The sequence below is a fragment of the Copadichromis virginalis genome, linkage group LG14, assembly GCF_057382275.1.
Source record: "Copadichromis virginalis isolate Kocher_CV1m ecotype Utaka linkage group LG14, C_Virginalis_male_GT1.1, whole genome shotgun sequence".
NCBI lineage: Eukaryota > Metazoa > Chordata > Actinopteri > Cichliformes > Cichlidae > Copadichromis > Copadichromis virginalis.
Window position 1 is genome coordinate 37,417,128 of NC_140631.1, and position 14,641 is coordinate 37,431,768.

At 38.6% G+C, this 14,641-nt stretch overlaps 3 protein-coding genes across 3 annotated transcripts; all 3 read right to left on the reverse strand.

Annotated features, from left to right (window-relative positions):
- Positions 1-1,436: 1,436 nt before the first annotated feature.
- On the reverse strand, positions 1,437-2,893 carry LOC146694533 (claudin-3-like). Its single transcript, XM_085430761.1, has one exon. The coding sequence runs from the start codon at positions 2,757-2,759 to the stop codon at positions 2,112-2,114; it is 648 nt and encodes a 215-aa protein (XP_085286887.1). The 5' UTR covers positions 2,760-2,893; the 3' UTR covers positions 1,437-2,111.
- Positions 2,894-4,225: 1,332 nt separating this feature from the next.
- Positions 4,226-5,613, reverse strand: LOC146694534 (claudin-4-like). Its single transcript, XM_085430760.1, has one exon. It carries the CDS (start codon positions 5,578-5,580, stop codon positions 4,930-4,932), a length of 651 nt encoding a protein of 216 aa, XP_085286886.1. The 5' UTR covers positions 5,581-5,613; the 3' UTR covers positions 4,226-4,929.
- Positions 5,614-8,333: 2,720 nt separating this feature from the next.
- Positions 8,334-9,300, reverse strand: LOC146694535 (claudin-4-like). The gene has a single exon (XM_085430759.1). It carries the CDS (start codon positions 9,125-9,127, stop codon positions 8,459-8,461), a length of 669 nt encoding a protein of 222 aa, XP_085286885.1. The 5' UTR covers positions 9,128-9,300; the 3' UTR covers positions 8,334-8,458.
- Positions 9,301-14,641: the final 5,341 nt, after the last annotated feature.

Sequence of the window (14,641 nt, forward strand, 5' to 3'; positions counted from 1 at the left end):
TAAAGAATTGATTTTGTAATAAGTATTATTTTAAGCTGATACTTGACTCCTTTTATACTTCTCGTCAAAAATAATTCTCCTTCAAATAAAAATGATTAATTTCATTTCACTTCTTTCCATCGCTAAAGTGTGGTACCTGATCTTAGAATGGTTTAAAGTGCACCTGTGTGTAAATCACCGATTAACAGCAGCCAAACATGCCCGAGGCTCCTAGACCAGTCACTGGAACAACACACGGGAAATGGTGCTCAGTGGTAAACAACTTTAGATGATGATCCTCTGTCACATGTCTGAGAAAAGAGCTCATTTGTTTTATTTATTTGATATTTATTTCATTTAAAACTTTCAAGTTTAAAGAAAATTTCTTGTAAATGTCTGAAACTTTAATATTTTAGCCATTTGAGAGGGATGTGTTTGGATGCCCACATCTATTATAATGCAGTTATACAAAAAGTTAATCTCAATTAGTTTAAAAGAACTTTTAATTTAAATGAGCTCTAACCTGTGGTTACAGGGATCGTGACCAGATGTCAAGCAGCTCCTTGTCCATTGTTGAATGTATAGGACTAAGAGACAGCAGTCAGTAACATGATACAGCACCAAGGGACCTCTTCCATATTTACTGTGAGATATTCATAAATTTTTAACATTCCTGCCTTCCTCAGATGTGTTTGCATGCGTTTTGAAACTACACTGAAAAGGATGTCTGTCATTGCATGGAAATTCTAGTTGGTAGGAGTTTTTTTAAGCTTCTGAGTTAAGATCACTATGTGCTCCTTTGCTGCATGTTTTTATTAAATAAAGAGACAAAATGAAAAACTAGGTAGTAGAAGATTGAGGAGAAGTTAAAGTTTTACTGGAATTGGTGAACACTTTTAAATCTTGTTTTTACTTTCATAAATTTGAAATATTTTACTTTGTTTTAGTGTTATACATGCATTTTTATTTTGTTTTGTAGTATTTATTTGGATTTCAGTTGATTTTACTTCATGAAGGACGTTGTTTTATTTAATTATTCAAGCTATTAGCTGTAGTTAACTTGTCTTAGCTGCTGTACCAAAGATATTTCTTTACATCCTGTTACGTGACGTATAGTGAAGGTGTGTGTTGTTAATGGGTACTACCTGCAAACAGGTGTAGCAACAAGAAATAAAAGAAATGCAACTTGCCTGGAATGACTCCACTGTTTTGTGCTCACATTCTCACCTCTGCCAGTTAACTGATCCTGTGGCTAATTGTTTAGAGCGTATGTGGTAAAGCTGCCAGCTGGAGGTAATTTATATCTCAGGATTGAATATCAGGGTTACTCTCATGAACACACACCTTCCTTTTTTGTTACTGGTTTACTGACTCATGCAAGAGTCTGTATGCTGTTAAAAGATTAACAAAAGCATTTTTTATGTTCTTGATGAAAACATTTTTTTTAAAGAAAGGGGTAAAATCTTAAAAAGTCATTTTATTTAGAAAAAAAGGCCATTGAAAAATACATATTCATCATGTAATACAGCATGATTAGCTCAGTGACAAGTTGCCTCAGAACCCATGTTCTTTTATTCTCAGTACACACTGTGGACACTGTGTGTCCTGCAACCTCCAGTCTCTCAGCAGACTTTCACCCTTTCCACAATGTAAAAGAAACTCCATTTAATGCATGTTAACATTTGTCTTGGCTGGTACAGGTCATTATTGATATTGTTTCTACAGTATTTACCTCTGTGTGCTATTCAACACACCAAATCATTAAATTTTCTACAGAGGGATGCTTTAGTATGAATGTGGCAGTGGTGGCTTGTGGGGAAAAAAACTTTCTTTGTAAACATGTAAAGAAGTTGGTACCATATAAAATGTAACAGTAACAAAAAATAAACAATATTAATCTGAAAGAGATGGAGTACTAAGATATGCACAGACATGTCTCTTTCATCCTTTTTCAGTCTCTTGAAAAGCAAAAGGTCCATCACAAAAATACTTAATATTACAGGCAAAATCAAATGCATCCCTCATTGAACAGTTCTCATTTTTTATGAGCTCTTCGTCTAAAGACAATCTCACTTTGATGGGGTGAGCAAGTTCAAGATTGAGTACTGTTTTTTTTTCTTTTTCTTTTTGGATCATACATAGTCTTTCCTTTCTAAACCTGGCCCACCGACAGACCGTGGGGCAGAATAAGCCATTCGTGAAGGGTTGTATCGTGTCTCACGAGGCGGACAGGAGAAACAGAGCAGTCCACCGCCCAGAATCAGGAGTGCAGCGGCTCCCCAGCCAATATACATTGCAGCCCCCAGCTCCCTCCGCTGGGCATCAGTGAGTAACGGATTGTAGAAATCCCTGATTATGGTGTTCGCAGACCAGGAGACAGGAATGAGCTGCATGACACCGGATACAATGAAGAAGACTCCAGAGATGATCATCACTTTGGCCTTGGATGCCTCGTCTTCAATGCAGTTGGTGCACTTGGCCCCAGCAATAGCAATGAGCAAAGCCAGGATTGCTAACAGGATGGAGATGACTGTGAGAGCTCGGGCAGCTTGAAGATCTTGGGAGAGGGCGAGCATAGAGTCATACACCTTACACTGCATCTGTCCAGTGCTCTGGACCACGCAAGTCATCCACAGGCCCTCCCAAATGATCTGAGCAGTCACAATGTTGCTGCCAATGAAGGCTGTCACCCTCCACATCGGGAGGGCACAAGACACAATGGCAATAAGCCATCCTATAATGCAGAGGGAAATGCCAATCAACTCCAGCCCTATAGACATGTTGAGGGTCCTTTTTCCTTTTCCTGCTGAATGTCACACCTGAGGTAAGATCCCAGAAAAGAAATCTAATACAGGAGAAGAGCCGAGAAGAGAGCCAGGTATGGTTAATTTCAGGCCTCGCATTGGTGTGTGATGATCTTTCACCTCGACTTCACTAGAGCTGATTTTATAAGGCTGGTCAGGTGCAGGGGAGGAGTCTGTGATGAAGCTGACATCACTAAAAGGGGAGGGATTACCTGGACACTCAAGTCTTTCTGCTATCGGCTTACATGGCCAACTTCACAATGGGCCTGACCACAAAGAGGTCTTTTACAGCTAAAAGTGTTTTAAGTTTAATGTACAAAAGTATGGGAAGAAAAAAAGATCTTTGTTGTCAAGCAAACTTATTAAAAAAAGAATATAAATGGAATTTTACCTTCTCAGAAAACGTTTATGTAATGAAATTTTGTGAAACCAGTGAAATCTTTCCTTTCACTTTGCAGCTGCTCTTAAAGCTGATAAACCTTCAGCCCAGCCTTCCCTCTGTGATATCATGTTGCTTTTTTTGAAATGCCTGATAAATGAAGAATTCTGGTCTCACTACTTCCAAAACAAACTGTTACTCTCCTGATAATCACTGCAAAAGCCCTTGCTTCTCCTAAGCGAGGGAGTGAAGATTCTCTGCAGCTTTACGAGAGCACAGACTACCTCGGTTGAAGTTAAATCCTTACACATACAAAGAGTAGACTTATGAGGCTGGCTTTCACCTGGCAGTCCTGTTAACCTTTATGAGTCTTAATGAATCCATCTGTCTGTAGAATGTCCTTGAATTTCTTTTCGTCCAAGACTGTCTCCCTAAGAATGCCCCCATCCCCCAGCACTCTGTAACCCAGGAGTAAAATGGGTTCATTGTTTGGAGTGAGAGTTCAGATAGTTGTATGTGTGTAAGACAAGGTAGCGGTTCTTGTTATCACAGAGCCTGCAGACATATGGGAGACAGGGAGATGAATAAGTGCTGTGACAGAGACTCTGAGTTGTCTAATGAATCTGAGTGTGCAAAATTAATGACATTGTTCTTCTTTACACCCCTACAATATCAAGCTTGACCATTTTTGTTCTAAATTAGTACATTCTCATTTTAGTATGAACAGTAGAGTATAATTGACCAGTCTACCATCAAACAGAGACTTGGTTAATTTTATATCATTACCATTAGTTTATATAACTGCTGTGTAATAGAGCACTGCTTCTCAGCCAATGATGGAAGCAACTAGATTTTGAAAAAGTCAAAACATACATTACTTCGTTGATGCTATGAAATATTATTAATGTGTGTATTTTGCATGGTTTTTCTCAAATGTTGATATACCAGATAGCTCACTCTCAAAAAAGTAAAAAGGAAGAAAAAGCTTCTTTTGGGTGTTCGCTTATTCACATTCACTTATTTTTTATTTATTTTATTTTACACTGCATACCCTATCTCACAGTAACATTCATCCAAAGATCATCGTACACCTCGGATTTCTTAAAAAAAACAAAACCCACTGACATCGATTATTTTGATTGACATTTAATTTCATGTATTTGTTGCTTACACTCTTTTTTTCCTGCCCTTTATACTTTTTAACTTAAATTTTTGCAATCACTTAAAACAGTCATAGTCACGCATTGATTATTTTTTACATTAACTGCAGGATCCTTTATAGACAGATAAATAGATTATCTTGAAGCCTTAGCAATCCGTCATTTTCAACAGTGAGGGCTCATTGTCAACAGTCAAAATCATCACAAGAGGTTTGTTTAAAAAGGGCATTAAAAACATGTAAACCAAGAAAACATTCCAGAGAAACAGATGTAAAAAAGCATATAGATAGATACAGAAAGAACACAATGACACCTTATTCTAATCAAAGCATTTATGTGTATTTAAAAATGCGTAATCAACACAATTTAAACTTCAGGCATATAAATGAATAAACTCTCTAAATTTGGACTGCAAATAATAGAACTTTAAAGTTGTTAATCTCCAACAGCAACATGTCTGCACTTAAAATGTAGGACATGACAATATACCAAGACAGAATATGGAATTTCCTTCTGAACATGAAAGCAGAGCGATACCAATTTCTAAGAAATGGCTCTTCTCCTCAACCATGATGGCAAAGATATGATAAAAGAGCAGATGTTTTTTTCAGACGTAGTCTTTCCTGTCATAGTCACTGGGGACGACGGACTTAGGTTGAGTGTATACCGTTGATGGAGGCCCATGCTTTTTCTGAGGCTTCTGGGGCCGGCTGCACAAGAGGATGGCCCCTCCTATGAGAAGAAAAGCAGCTGCTGCCCAGCCCAGGTACAAAGCTGCACCGAAGTCTTTCTTCTCCCCCGATCCCGTTGAATTGTGGAAGTCCATCAGGATATTGTGGGCAAACCATGACACGGGTATCATCTGGCTCAGAGATGCCAGGATAAAGTTCACACCAGCAACAATCATCACTTGAGCCTTGGTTGCCTTTTCATCCACACAGTTGGTACACTTTGCTCCCACAAAGGCTGCAAAAAGCCCCACAATTCCCAAAAGAATGGAGAGGATAGTAAGGGCACGCGCGGCCTGAAGCTCAGGACTTAGATCCAACATGGAGTAATGAATTTTACACCCCATGTAACCTGTGCTCTGGATTCGGCACTCCATCCAGATGCCCTCCCAGCTCGTCTCAGTAGTGATGATATTACTTTGAATAAAAGCTGTTACTTTCCACATGGGCAAAACGCAAGACGCAATGGCAAAGATCCATCCAAGGAAAGCCAGGGCCACTCCAAGAATCTCTAATCCCATTGAAGGCATGTCTGCACTGTGTGTAAATACGAAGTGTCCACTGTCAAGTGTCAAGTGTCAGATGTCCTCAGAGTAGTTTGAAGAGATCTGAGTGATTTATTGAGATTATTGCTGATACGAGAACAGATGGTTTTAAATAGGTGGAGTCACATGGATATTGATTGGAGGAGTTCAAATAGTTAACTGCCCCACCTCATTTGTACTGCCAGAAACAGCCGACTCAGCTTAATGATTCAACTTTCACGGCCTTAGCAGCTCTCCCACCTGTTTGGGTGAGGGGAGAGTAAACAGTGGCTTTTTCTCTCAAGTCTACAGTAGTTAAAGAATAACAGAAAAGTTAAAGGTCGAAGGATGAATGCTTGAAAGTAGAGGACAACTTCAGCAATAGTATCATTGTAGTAGTGTGTGGCAAATGAATCAGAAAGAAAATTTGTTAAAAATGCTTATTAATAATGCAAGTTGCACAAATGGGTTTGTGAATGCCATTAGTACTTTATTACACCTTATTTGGATAAACAGTAGTCACTGAACCCCGAACATGATGGAAGTGGTGAAAAGCAAATGGGGGGGGGGGAGTTCTCTGGAAACCAGTGGGAGTTCTCTGATTATGTGAAAGTTGTATTTGTATATATGTGAAAGCCTCTGCATACCTCTGATAAATTTGATTAAAAAAAACATCATCCCAAGTTCTATGGAAAGCTTTCACAATTCCACCTAAAAATGTTTAATCTTTAAAAGTTTAGAGATATAAATGTTTTGGAAAAAGCGCTTTCATCTGGCCACAAAAAAGACAAGGCCTAGGTTTCTTTCTCTGCTTTTTATAGAAATATCATTTAAAAAAATGTCTTTTTAAGACAGGTGATTGATAAGAATGTTGTTCGAGTTAATTTTCTCTTAGTGTAAAGCACACACTGAGTTACTCAAGCAGCCTCAATTTAGAAAGCTTAAATTATTAGATATTATGTCATCATAATAGGGTGTGTAATGTGCTGATATGTACTGCTGAAAACAGCTTCACTGCATCTGTTCAAATGACTAATCTGTCCTTCTGGGAAGTTCTTGACTAACACTACTTGTGGAACTGCAATGCAACACAAAACCCCTCTAACATAATACAGTGTGCACTGAATATATTACTTTCGTGAAACTCTTTTAGGAACATCTGTATTTCTCTCAGTACACACACGTGCTCGTAATAGAAGAAAACACTATATAATAGGCCAGTGTGTTGGAAAATGCATAAATAGTCTGTTTAGGTGTCCTGTGGGTGGATGGAAGGGATTATCAGTGTCCTTTTTCAGAAAATCATTGCATCATTTATTTCAACTTTTATTTCAGTGTGCTGTGGAGAAAAACTTACACTCTGGCCTCCAAGATTTAGCAGAGCTTCCTCATCACACTAACACAAACTGCACGGCATCATTTTCACTTTGTAAACCATTTTACTAACATGAACATTATTGACATGATCATAGGACCACAGCAGTCAAACGCATAGCCTTCAGACACTTGAATGCTTGGGCTTAAATCAAACATTATTCAAGAAATTTATATTTTCTTGAAGTTGTTGAGCAAGCCTTGGCCCATCAGAATAAGAACAGTAAAAATATAAAAAGCCTTAACATTTTATCCTGAGTCAACCTCTGCTGGGAAATGATGCACTCATAGTTTGTCCACACCTCATTTAACCAACAACAACATCATTTTTCTCTCTTGCATCTGCAGTTTCTTTGAAATGGGAGCTGGCTTGTACTAATATGTTTTCCATCACTTCTGACTAGCACCCGATTGCACTGTTGTGCTGAATGACACATTTTGTAAGCAGCTCTGTGGCCACTGAAAAGGAATTTCTAGTATATTTAGAAGCTCGTAAATATACTTTACTGTATACTAATAAATATATGTAACTTCGTATCTAATGCCCAAGTTAAGAAGAGATGAAATGTTTTCTAATTTGTGTTTCTTGTGGATTTTTAGCTCTTCTTGTTTGTCGAACGGATTAAATCACATGGGTTGGTTGACCTTAAATGAAGCAAGTCGACTATTTTTCTGTCTATATTGTTAAAGTGTACTATTTAAGCATAATTTCTTTCATAGTAAATCTTTTTTATATAGTGTTTGCTTTTTTTAAAAAAAGAAAAAAAGAATTGACATACCCTTTTAAACATTCAAACTATATTTTGAGTCTGTGAATCCAATGCCAAGCAGAAGTGCACAGCAATTAGTTGCAAACTAGCTGATCAATAGAGTCTTTGTGGCTCAGTTGTGACTCGGCAGAGGTTACATCCCCTGCAGATGGAGACTGTTATCTCCGACTCAATTTCACTTTGCAAATGGAGGGCAGGCTACAAAAGAAAGGGAGCACAAGGTGCTCTTCTGAAACAAGCCATCTATTGTTAGTTTCTTCCATCTACATTGAAATAAAATATCCAAAGCTGGAATGCCCCTGAACTGCACTTCTTGGTCAAACATGGCTGAACTCTATAGCCGGTATATGTCCCTGCCTCTGCACACCAACAAACCTTTTGGAATAAAAAGCACAGCACAAAGTGCACTATAAAGAAAAGTTGATAACAAACCAGTTACTGAAAAAAAAGTTTTACTTTTCAACTGAAGTTGTGAAACTTCCTCTTGTCAGAATTTACTTCCAAGTACATTGTGTGAAGATTTCTAAAGGTTAGAAACATCTTGATTTCAGCTTTTTGAGGAAAAAAATGTGTTCATACTTGCAAAAGAAACAAAAAAATGCACATCATTTTAAAAAAAATGTTCACGACTAAAACATGAAACACGGATCAGTCATTTAAACATTTGAAGCTAGCACCAAACATGCATCTACTAACCACAAATTTATAAATGCAGTTCATCATTTCCTCATGTCACACAGTCATACATAGTCTCTTCTGGTGTATCCATTGACTGATATGGTTTTTACAGCTGAGTAGTCAATGCGGGAAGGTGCAGAACCACCACCACTTGGTGCCGTGGTTGATCTGCGAGGGCAGGAGCAGCAGAGCAGGGCTCCCCCTAGAATCAGCAGGCAGGAAGCAGCCCAACCAAAGTACAGAGCATTACCAAACTCCCTCTTCCCTGTCTCCTCCAGCATGGGGTCATAGAAGCCCAGGACAATGGCGTGAGCTGTCCAGGACACAGCCAGCAGAAGCAGCAGTCCAGCCACCACAAATGTCACCCCAGCAGCCACCATGAGGCGAGGTTTACTGCTCACATCCCGGCTACAGTTGGTGCACTTGGCACCAGCCACTGACAAAATGATGCCCACAATGCAAAGAACCAGAGAGATGATGACCAAGGCACGAGCTGCTTGCAGGTCAACTGGAAGCCCCAGCATGGAGTCATGTACCTTGCAGTGCATCTGTCCTGTGCTCTGTACAGAACAGTTCATCCACAAGCCTTCCCAGATAACCTGAGAGATGACAATGTTCTGGCCGATGTAGGCAGCCACTCTCCACATAGGCAGGCCACAGGTCACCATTACTCCCAGCCAGCCAGCCACAGCCAGAATGATCCCGAGGATCTCCAAACCGGTAGAATACATAGTTGGAGCAGGGGATGAGGAAGGAGCTGAACAAAATTCTGTTTCAGTACGCTGTGAGATGGGAGGGCTTCTGTGTCGGTGAGCTCAACCCTCTTGAGATGAAGGTGACATTGGATCTCTGTGGCTCAAAGGCCTGTGCAAGGCTTTTAGCGAGAGAGGAAGAGAGAGGGAGAAAGAGATTCTACCTTCTTTATTCAGTTTAGATGACTGAAGGTGGAGTCAGCTTAAGGTGGCATCATTTCTACCTCCAAACTGAACTTGGGTTTCTGGAGACATCAAAGTTTTCTTTAAAATCTGATACAAAAGGATGTCTTATAATATGAGACAACCACAAAAATACATATCATTGTTAATAGAATAGTCCAATGCTGAAATGTACATGAACCCAGGGAGTGTTAGTTTATAGTAAAATGCTGTAGATTTTTTTCTGAAAAACAGTTTTATCTATTTTTACACCAATTAAACATTTACATTTATTTACTGAGATGCATAAACTGAATCGAGTAAAGATACTTTTAAGTGTTTTGGAGTTTGTTTGTTTTTTTAAACTGGATACACAGTATTTTAGTCCATGTGTGCATATTTCTGTGACATGTGACAGAATGATGAAAAACGCTGAATCATTCCCTGAATGAGACCCATGAAGAAAAAAAGAGGAACAATGCCAGCCTTGTTTTTTGGTGGCCAGTCACACAATCCCTTATAGCACAGAAAATACCTACTGGCCAAAAAAAGAAAAAGAAACAGGCATCTAATGAGTCCTCTTTATGTCATTTGAGACCTATCTAGAGATTCTTGGATGACTTTATCCAGTTATATTACCTCATTTTAAGCCAGTTTCCTTAATGATGGCTAGGTAATACTGAAATAAAGTGTGATGGGCAAATTAAACTCTTGATAATCTAAATGACCAGAAAATAAAAAAAATACAAATCAAGGTGTAGTAATGCCCAGATATTTTCCCATTCAAAAAATATTCACTCACAGCTGTTATGTCTTTTTTTCTTTGGTACTGTCTGTCCTGCAAATACTTTGGTCAAAGGACTAGAAAATGCCTAACAGTTAGGGATATCTTCTAAAAAGTCTTCACATCTTCTTGAGAATAGGGGCTTGGCTAATAAGTGAACTCTGTGTCATTAAAGGCTATCCACTAATATACAGAGGTCACATCGGGTCAGTGATTGGCTACAACAGCATTAAAATGATTTGTTTATCAGCACTAATTAGATTGACCAGTGCTCAGAACAAAGAGTCCAAAGAACTGACTGAAGATTTAAGAAGGAGAAACATAGGTTTGCACAAGCTGGGAGGGTCTCTTGGGGCTATTTCTAAATAACTGCAGATCTGAAAATCTTTGGTTCAAATAATTTTACGTGAATACAAGTTATTCAGATGTGTCACTCAAACTCTTACCCTCAGATGAAAGAAATTTGTTAGGTTGCTCAGGAACAAGAAAGTAACTGCCAAGACTCAGGCCTGCAATGAACAGTAAACTACTGGAATGTCAGATCTCAACCTTAATGGAAATTTGTGTACTTTGCTTAAAAGTCAGGCCTATGCTAGGAAATGGACCCATTTAAATTCAAATATCCAGAAAGAATTATCCCAGAAGCTTATTGATGGCTACCAAAAGCATGTGGTTGAGGTGCAATTTAACTAAATTTAACTAAAATTAATAGGGGAGTATAAGTCAGTAAAGATGTATGCTATGCAATCATTCCACCCTGAAAAAGAACAATTCAAAGAAATCATTAAGAGGCCAAAATCTCCTTGAAATTCTTGTGCATCATCAGTGTCTGAAAACGTCTGGCCACAACTGTAAGCTGAGTAATAGTTCTCCATTCTGCAACCACACAGTCTTTCATCATCATGACACATGCCTGCCAGAAGTCTGTTGTTAGTCAACAGAAATATACTCAATAGTACTCCCTTTGTTGCCAAATAAGTATTAATAATGTGACTTAAAATATAAATAAATAAATACAAAAGCTTTATCGGTTAGAAACAATAGTAGCACAGTGGTGATGCAGTGATTTACCTAAACATGCAAACATACATGGAATACAGTACATAAAGAAATAACTAAAGAATTTGTACATATAGTACTTTGCTTCATTTATTATTTCATCAGTTTTGACAAAACCACCTCTGTGTTCTAAAGACGGCTGTAGGGACTCACTGTTGTACCTCTGCTTACCTCTTCTGTACAGATTGACAATTTGTACAACTTTCCCCCCTACCTTGTTCAAATTTTTACACATTTTTTGTCCTTCCTTGAGAATGTCTTCTTCACAGACACTTTTTCCCTCAGACCATTTCTAATCATACTTCAATGAACAGACTCAACTGAAGGGCCTATTTCTTGACTATAAAATACTGTTCATCTGCTGTAGTTTCTTTTTGGGCTTTTCCCTTCTACTTTTGTCCTACACTTTTCCAGTTTCTTCAGAACTTTTAAGAAATATCCTGCGCACAATGCCAAGGTATGCACAACTATTTTAAGTAATGTAACTATTTGGCTAATAGCTATTTGGTAAACACCTTGTTGGTGTGAAAATATTAAAATATTATTTTATGGCTGTCAAACTGTGTTATATTTTGCATCATATATTATATTTCGGAGATTCAAGTAAGGAAATGCTGCGTGTTGTTACAACAGGTTGATAGTATGTTAGTAACAAAATACCTAAGTTACCTGTTATGTGTAGACACAACACTGGTTCCTCCCTGAGTTCTCTTTTTATGTTTGTATAAAAATAAAACTCACTCAGGTGTCTTCTGTACAAGCCTTTTATGCTCGACTGATTCATATTATCAGATACAATGACTGGATTGAAAAACAGTGAAAAAGCAGCCAGTTTCCATATAAACACTGTGAAAGAGCTCAGAAAGCCTGGAGCACTACTCAGTATCACTTTAAAATTTACAGGTAAGTCCGGTTCCATGGAGGAAACATGAAAAGAAATGGGGAGTGGCTGGAGACTTTTGCACAGTACCATGCATGGATAATATGTTATGGGAGCTTTAAGATGTTCTTTCCTGCGTGCCTCAGCTGTGGTGACCATTTCTTGGTATCACACATGTAGCAACTCGCACACCTTGCTCAACATTTACCTGTTATGGGAACCAGTCTGACCTGTTCAATGAAGGTGCTCCTGGTTGTTGTCACTGTACGCTAAAGTGTACTAATCCTAAGTATAAATGTATACCAATTATTGTTAACATTAAGCTGAAGAATTTCTTTTGTTGTTTGATTTGATTGCTTTTTAATTGTTATTTAAAAACAAGCGTCTGTTGTTGAAAAATACTGTAGTGAACTAATCCAGTTTAAGCTAATACAGCTTAGTGCAATCAGCATTGTTACAGTGATTGAAAGCACCATGAATCATGTAAGGAAATAGTAAAATAAAAGGAAATAAAAGCTGTTCCTGTATAGAGCTGTAACGGTCTACACAGACTTTACGAGTCTTTCCCCAGGGCAAAATACAACCTGACAACAATTCTTATAGAATTCAAAACAACACCTGCATGCTTGTATTTATCATAGAACAAACAGCATTCTTTTTTTTAGGGGGGGGGGGGGGGGGTAGCTCTCATCTCAACCATATGAGCATCATAAGTTGTAAATTAGCAAACCAAAAGTAGATCCGTCTAAAACGGGCCAACTGTCGTTTTAAGTTTTCTTGAAACCTGTTCAGTCACAAAGACATCCATATTTGGTGCGTTGTTATGTTGTGTTGTGCAGACTAGTCTCTGAAGTTGCGAAACATTAAAGGGCACGTCGATGTACTCATTGAGATTAGTTCTTAGCATGTCATCCTCTTGGCATTACAATGCCCACAAATGCAGTTCGTTCTAAACTGAAACTGGGCACAAACAGTTTGCATGGTACTTTTATTTATTGCATTACATCTGATCAAGCAGTTTAAATTTAAGGTTTAGTAGCGCTGGGTGGTTAGCGCTTGCGTTCATCCTCATGCCCTGGATGTTTTTGTTTATTTGGCAACATAAACAGAGCAAGCACCTTCTGTTTTTCTAACACAAGTTGCAAGTGGCCTGTACTTTTTGAACACCTGTTAATTAATTTTGTGTGTAATGTGGTGGTTTGTATTTAACGGCATTGCTCAATGAATCATTGTATAAAAACTAAATAACCTGTTGTCATCTCTTTGAACAGAGATATTAATAGAATGTATTAAGGGGCTAATAGGAGTGCTACTGTCAACAGACCTGACTTCAGTAAGCTCCAAATAACAGATTAAACAAGAAAAAGACCACTGTGAACAACAACGCACAAACACACACAGACATCTTCCAAGAGTGTGATTTTAAACCACTGCCCTCTGAGAGTAAATATTAACAGGTGTGTTTTATACAGGATGTTATCATTTCGGGTCTAAAGAAGCTCCTATTTGGCAGACTGAAAGATTTCAGGTTCCCGTTGGTGTCATGTGATAATAAGACACGGCAAAAATGAGTGAGTCACTGAGCAACACACCATGTTGTGCCTAAATCATCTGTCATGGTCCTGGGTCATTTTGACCCAGTGTTCTTAGTTTTTCTGTAGTTTTGTATTTTGTTTCTTATGTCCATTGGATTGTTTGGTTTGGTATTTGGATTCCCCCTGTGTCCATGTTTTTATTGTGGTGTCTGCTCTGGTACCGTGTTCCCATCCTATGTGTTCTGTGTTCTCCTCATCCCCTCGTATTCATCCTTCTTCTCTGCCTCTCTCTCTGCCTCTCTCTCTCCGTGCTCATCTCTGTGTACTGTGTTGTGTTTAAGGTCCACATCTTGGTGTCAGTATCGTCAGTTTCGTGTCCTCCCTGCTCGGCCATGAGTAATTGTCTTCAGCTGTGTTCCCCGTGTGTTCCCACTTCCCTCGTTACCTTCTGTGTATTTATGTCAGAGTGTCCCTCTAGGTTGTGTGCAATTTCCGTGTCTTCCCAGCGCCTCAGCTTTTAGTTGCTCCCAGTATAGTTTTGTATGACTTCTTATGTTCCTGTTAATAAAGACCGGCCTTTGAGTTCATCCCCGTGTGTCTAGAGCCGTGCATTTGGGTCCTCTCTTGCCTTCACACAGCCGCCGCATGACATCATCCACTGAAACTGTGACGCTACCTGAGCAACTGGCACGCAGCCCCCAGTGATGATATCATACAGATACAAGCAAACCACAGTTTTATCTGATGAAAATCCTAGACAGTATAACAATTTCCCTTACATCAGAAAATCTAACTTTTTCCATAGGAACCAGTAACAAAACATTGATCTCATATACAAGAAGATACCTTGAGCATATGACAACTTATAACTTATAAACAGGTGCAAAAACTATTAAATAGGTCAGGTAGGTTTTACATACAAAGCTTATGGGCCTTACAGCATATAAAATAACACACAATCCCTCATCTGCAGTTTTATTTTGTTTATTTCTTTGCATCGTAACCCTTCAAGTTTGACTAAAGGGTTGGGCAACTGAATAACAACCAAAGGCAGCCGTTACTGTGAAGTCTGA